This window comes from Etheostoma spectabile, chromosome 14 (assembly GCF_008692095.1).
Source record: "Etheostoma spectabile isolate EspeVRDwgs_2016 chromosome 14, UIUC_Espe_1.0, whole genome shotgun sequence".
In the NCBI taxonomy this organism is placed as follows: Eukaryota; Metazoa; Chordata; class Actinopteri; order Perciformes; family Percidae; genus Etheostoma; species Etheostoma spectabile.
In genome coordinates, this window is record NC_045746.1 from 18,595,932 (window position 1) to 18,602,643 (window position 6,712).

The window sequence follows — 6,712 nt, forward strand, 5'->3', positions numbered from 1 at the left end:
GGTCAATGTGGGAGCCGTGCAGTTCAACAGCTTCCTCATGGTCAACAATGAGAAAGCTGGTATTGAAGCCAAGCGCATCATGCAGTGGGCTGTGAGCAACTTTGGAGAGAAAGGAGGGGCGACCATATCCAACAGCACCATTGTGGCCCATGTGGATGAGCTCGGACTTGGAAAGGACTACAGCACGCGACGAGGTGTCATCGCTCCACTGGACGATGGTCTGAGTGTTCTTAACACCAAGTTCATCAACTTCAACCGTAGTTCGAGCACAGCCATCGGGGTAGCCTCAATTGATGGGACATGTGTGGATCGGTGTGGTGGCTGGGCTGTCAGGTTTAGTGGTATCCAGTATTTCAATTCCCCCAACAAGGCTGGCTTCAGGTGGGAGCATGAGGTGCAGCTGGTGGACACTGATGGCTCCCTCACAGGTACTCTTTAGTCTCTTACTGTTCATTTGTTTATGTATTGCACATATTTATCACTTAGTCATAGTATGTTCAGTCTATTTGTATTTATTATTATATTTAATCAGTCCCTCATATTTTCTTGTTTTCAGGAAACATCAACCACAAAGTTGTGCCTTCGAGCCCCTTGCTGGACCCCGCTCACTGTTCCGAGAGTGCCGAGTGGAGCGTAGGTTTTCCTGGCGCTGTGTGCGACCACACCGTCAACTTCCATCGTTTGGCATTCAACAACCCGTCACCGGCCTCTCTGGCCGGCAAAGATGTCATGTTAACCAACTCACATGGTATTGACACACACACAGACTTACTGCTTTTACATGTCAGTTTTGTTGTGCAAGAAGCAGTAACTGTTATCTTTTATGTCCTCCACTGGTGCTTAGTGGGGAGTGCAGTAGATCTCTGTCTTGAAATTTTGTTTCAAATGTTTTTATTTTGAAGCTTAATTTCAAAAATCAAGTTACAAATTTGTTATTACAGTGCTTCTTTTTTACAGTATTCAAACAAAAATAAGGAAGGGAAATAAGGATGAATAAATAAACAAAACAAAAAATTAACAAATGAGAGTCCCTAATTTCTACCTGCAATAACCCACCCCGGACTGTCCTGTAAGATAAGATTTCAAAGGATGAACCGGATCCTGTCAAGGTGGAGTATTTCATCTCCGCCAGCCATATCTTCAGTGTTGGTCCCTCTTTCTTTTTCCAGAATAAGAGGATACACTTCTTTGCAATGAGAATTCAAGAAGTGTTTGCCAAGAAGTGCTGTTGTGCCAGTGTCAGTCTCTTTGCTTTATTGGATGTCCCTAAGATTACTAAAACTGGATCTGGGGTAATTTGAATATTTAACACCTTAAACATGAAACTAAAGATGTTACTCCAGTAACCTTGTATTTTGTAACAAAGAACATAACTATGAAGTAAATCAACAACATGAGTGTCACATTTTTCACACAGAGGAGAGAGTTCAGGGAAGATCCTGTGAAGTCTTTCTTTGGAATATTTTTAGCTTCTGTAGGATTTTAAACTGTATTAGAGAATGACGTGCGTTTATGGAGCACTTGTGGATGTACACTAAACTCTCGTCCCATTCTCGTCATTTTGTATGTTTGCACCCAACTCCTTTTACCAATCCGCTTTAATGGTGGCAGTAGTTGGGTGGCTTATCTCTTGCAGCTTATCACATAAACAGGATATATTGTGATGTGACCTCCCTAGCCTAGGCAGTCATCCAACTTATCTGGCGCTGCTTTCTCAAACTGAGGAAGATGTGTTCTTACATAATGTCTTCCTTGAAAGAATCTATTTTATCTATTCTAAATTATATTTGGGTAAACCATATTTTTGTTGTAACTGATTAAAATATGCAAAAAATCCTTCTACATATAAATCACCTACGTTACGAACACCCAGTTCTTTCCACATATCAAAGGCCGTGTCTAGACAAGGAGGGAAGGAAGGTTTTGCTGCAATTGGCAACCAGAGAGGGATCGCTCTGAGTTTTAAGTTCTTTGATAGTTGTTTCCAAGTCCTTATTTTGTCATGTATTACCAGGTTGTGCTTGTACATGTTCTGTTAAGAGGAGTTAGCTATAAAATTACAGCATCGATTGAGTATGGCAGACAGTCCTCTAGCTAAATCTCCAGCCCATTCCACAACAAAGCAGCATCATCTAACACTGATGCAATGGAACGGATAGATGTAGCCCAATAAAAATTTAAAACATTTGAAAGTGTTAGTGCTCAATGTGATCTGGACATACACATCTGTCTTGAAATTGACTGCATAATCAATCCATAGCATATTACACAAACAATGTTCAATTCTTTTGAATTGCTTTTTAAATTAAATTGAAACATGACAAAGAATACAAACTGATTAGCATAAATTATTTCCATAGTGGTTATGGCTGTTGTTTATGAAAAACATATATATTCAGAGTATCGCACGTCATCTGGTAAGCTGCTGTTCCACATTTTGGCCCCCACATATCATACAAATCAAAGATCAAAGACACTTTATAATTATACTTTATAATTATTTTGTAAAATATGTAATGTGTTATTCAAAGAATACACACAGTGAAGGTGCAAATATAATAAATAAAAGAAGACATCAACAAAATGATAATAATAGTATATAATAATAAAATAAAATCTCAAAAAGGACCAGTCTATGGAAAAACAATGTTTTTTGCCTGCCATGTGTGGCCTTAATTGTTTATATTCTGCTAATGAAACTCTATATAAAAGTACCTGCTGTAATATAAGAGTATATATTGTTTTAATTCTACTATTTCAGGCACCAGTGTGGTTCCCTATTTGAAGAAGAGAATGACTCATAAGTTGGGCTGGATGGCCTTGCTGCCCTCTGAACAAACATACAACTGGTACTTTAACAATGTGGATCAAATCACCAACATCACTTATTCTGCAAAATTCTACGGCTTCAAGGTGCGTGAAAGAGCCTTCACTTAATGAGATGCAAGCACAATAATAGGACCATACTATATTTAATTACATCATACCCATACTTAGGACCATACTATATTTAATTACGTCAAATCTCAAACAAATGTTCTGCTTTGCTTGAACTTTTTCCCCTTGACACAGTCCAATCAATATGTGACCATCAACCACAACTTCACCCAGAGTCTAGACAGAGTCTATATCATCGATGAGAGGAACGGTTCATCGACACCGCTGAGCGTCAGCAACAACAAGAATGGAGACTGGTACTTCAACAAGACCTCTAACGACCTCTTCTACATTGGTTAGAATTACTTTACTATGGATCTATTGATTTTTAATGCTAAATAAATTGATTGATTTATCTTTCAGTTATTTATATTAAGCAAAGAAGCCAAACTTTGAATGACTGTAGCTTCTCAAATGAGAAGATTGCCATTTTTCTCAACGGGGTTTTGAATAAAACAAGATATTGCAGCTGAACAATTTATTTACACTTTGAAGACTGTAAGTACCTTACCTGGCAATAAACCTTTTTTTGATTCACATTATGAAGAGCAGAAACTGTTCTGAAAGCTGTTGACACCTGCCAAAACCAGCAGTGTTATTGTTATTGGTCTAAATCCATATCCTTAATCAGAGTAAGCCATTAGATTTCATGATGTCTTCAAACTGGAGTTCATAGTTTGTCCTTTAGATTATTTATGACTAAATCACACAGGAACATTCAGCAAACACATTCAGTGATTGAGTTGTTTGTTGTGTCTGCAGTGTCTGGGAAGACGAGCCAGCGCAGGCGTCGTAACAGCGTTGACCGCTCCATGATGGACTCCGTGGTGAACTTTATGGTGTTCCGATGCTTCTTCCCCAACTGCATCCAACCACCTCCACCACCTCCAGCCACACCCGCCCCCTTACCCACCCGCCGGCCTGACAACTTCATGTATGCTTAACCCTCTGCAACATTTTATTAATGCCAAATGTTCAGCATTGTATTTCCTCTACTTTCTCTATTTCTTACATAATACAACAATGTAAAAAATAGGGCAAAGGTTACAAGTGAAAGTCCTATATTTAAAATCTTACTTAAGTAAAAATACGTAAGTATTAATAGCCTAATGTACTACCAGAACTGAAAATTGTTATTTCTGTATGTTGACTCTGGTTTCCTAACGCTAACATGTTTCTTTGTTTGTGTGTTTCTCTAGTCGGTGGTCGAATGCCTCTTTCTGGACAAGTTCAGCTGAAAATAACTTTACTGTACCAACAGAGGGTGCAGATGTAGTCATTTCAGCAGGTATGTCTAGAAGAACGCCAGCATTAAAAAAAATCTTTAAATATTTTATTATGTCGACGTGTTGTTTTTAATTTCACAGTAACAGCCAAAGCTTCGGTTTGAACCGGATCATGTGGTAGTAAACTGTTAGGGTTATGTATAACTGTGTGTATATGCAATATATGTAATACTTTTGTATCCACGTCAAACCACAGGGAAGTGGGTTGTTTTGGACATCAATACTCCCCCCCTCAACAAGCTAACGGTCATTGGAGTTCTTGAAATCCCCGACAACATGAACAGCTCATCGTCCAGACAGGCTCGGGCTGCTCCTGAATACAGCAATGTGGTTGTAGACGCTGTCTACATCTCCATCCAGGTCAGTGTGATCAGTTATCACTCTCACTTCCATGATCACTCAGATTATCACTTTGAAATAAATCATTTTTTTTTCTTCTGAGAGCTGAACCTTTGCTCTTTATGCTGCATAAGTAAAGAAGAACGCAAATGTAAAGTTATTTAACTTCTCTTGTGTTGTTAAATGTCAGTTTATGTCCCCACCAGCAACAACAGAAGGCTCTGTGGAGGTATTAGATACAGATCTCAGTGGACAGTATCGGCAGTAACAGTTTAACATTAAAGAACAGAGAAAAAGTAGTGTCATCAACATCAAACTAAATCAATTAGTGGTGGATGAAGTATTCAGAATATCGTACGTTATATTACAGGATTATAACTATTGAAGCATTGATGTGTTTATCACTTTAATATTGCAGCTAGTAATGGTATCTATTATTTTAAGATATTATTTGTCTCTACAATGTAGAGTAGAAGTACAAAATAAATGGAATCAAATGGAAATACTCAATTAAAGTACAAGTACCCTCAACACTTTACAGCACTTGAGTTGAGGTGCTTTGTTACATTTCACAAAATTTCTGCTTAAATTGATAGAATTAGATAGTACTGTAGAGATTATATAATAGATTAAAAGATAATGTAAGTAAAAGCAGAGAGTTGATGCCTGGTTCAGTACAGTATGTTCAGTGAGTGATGTGTGCGTCTCCTGCTGTTTCAGGGCGGCAGGCTGATTGCAGGATGGGCTGACGAACCGTTCAGAGGTCAGCTGCACATCAAACTGAGAGGGAACCACCGCACGCCTGAATGGCTTCTGCCTAACGGACCCAACCAGGGATCCAAAGTCCTGGGTAAGGAAACTTTTCCTGAACTTATAGATACAATATTTGTTACTGTAACTTTCATGCAATGTTTATTTACTGCTACTGAATTACTTTAAATCTAATTCACCTACTCTAATATTTTAAATATATCATGAAAAATATATCTAATTATATTATTCATCATAAATCAGAATACTTTTTATTTTTGCAAATGAATGCCCACATTGTATTTACATTTCAATCATAACCTTTTCAGCTGTGTGATCATTTAGTAAAATGCTGTGTACACAATGCAAAAGATGATTGAACTGTTGATTCTCAGTTGTGAATGTTCAATTTATCACACCAAATATATATATGTAACATGTGTAATGATGCCATAAAGTAAATAATACCACCCCAGAGGGATTCTGACTCGGTGTGTATTTTACTGTACAACAGGTGTGTTTGGTACACTGGAGCTGTACGGACAACCTCACAACGTTTACCACACCAAACTGGCTGCCACTGCTGACGCTGGATCCAACACTCTGACCCTGTCGCAGTCTGTGGACTGGCAGGTCAGCGTTGTTTCTTCTTACTCATAACTTTGTGTTTGTATTTTAAAATGTAAAGATTTTTAAAGCAGACATAATCAAACATTACTTTTTTATGTGGTTATGTTACTCAGTTCTGAATAAAATCTAATAGTGTGACCCCTGCCAAAGCTAGTATTCAGCCATGTGTTTCCATGTCTGCTTGTGGGTTTGTTGTTTGTGTAGGTTGGAGACGAGGTCGTCATCTCCACCACCAGCTACAACGCGTGGGAGACAGAAAAACGTCAGATCACTGTTGTGTCAGCAGACGGCCGTAATCTGACCCTGAACCAGCCTTTGACCCATGCTCACATCTGTCAGTTAAACATCTCTATAAACACAGCAACTTTATACAGAGCTGCAGAATGATGTTCCAACGTGCTGCAAAAATGTACAATCAAATAATGTCCATGTTGCTGCTCGCCAGCTTATGTCTCACTAGAGATTCAGCTCATTGTCACATTATAAACGTTTTCACATTTGCTTTTAGATTACATGTTTACAAGTTTATACTACATATCTAATTTAACCAATTCTAAACACACAGCTTTTATAGATGTGTAGTATGTTATGATGGGCATTTCTGTTGTATTATACTGTATTGTATATATCCATAGTTTCAGACTCTCCTTTGTCTGTCTGTCTCTCTCTCTCTCTCTCTCTCTCTCTCTCTCTTTCTTCCTCCAGGTGAGACTCATGCCGTCTCTGGTACATCGTTCTCCTACGCTCTGGCAGCTGATGTCGGTCTCGTG

General features: G+C 38.5%; 1 protein-coding gene across 1 annotated transcript in view; it reads left to right on the forward strand.

The window, feature by feature from the left end:
- The window catches only part of pkhd1l1.1 (PKHD1 like 1, tandem duplicate 1), a gene marked incomplete in the record, with an annotated part of 50,388 nt that overhangs the window by 35,140 nt on the left and 8,536 nt on the right, over positions 1-6,712 (forward strand). The window contains 11 exon segments of the mRNA XM_032536077.1: positions 1-428; positions 557-748; positions 2,762-2,913; positions 3,073-3,232; positions 3,700-3,871; positions 4,137-4,225; positions 4,420-4,583; positions 5,283-5,412; positions 5,827-5,945; positions 6,147-6,276; positions 6,648-6,712. The exon segment at positions 1-428 is cut by the window's left edge and continues 602 nt beyond it; the exon segment at positions 6,648-6,712 is cut by the window's right edge and continues 109 nt beyond it. Of these exon segments, the coding sequence (XP_032391968.1) occupies positions 1-428; positions 557-748; positions 2,762-2,913; positions 3,073-3,232; positions 3,700-3,871; positions 4,137-4,225; positions 4,420-4,583; positions 5,283-5,412; positions 5,827-5,945; positions 6,147-6,276; positions 6,648-6,712 (1,801 nt within the window).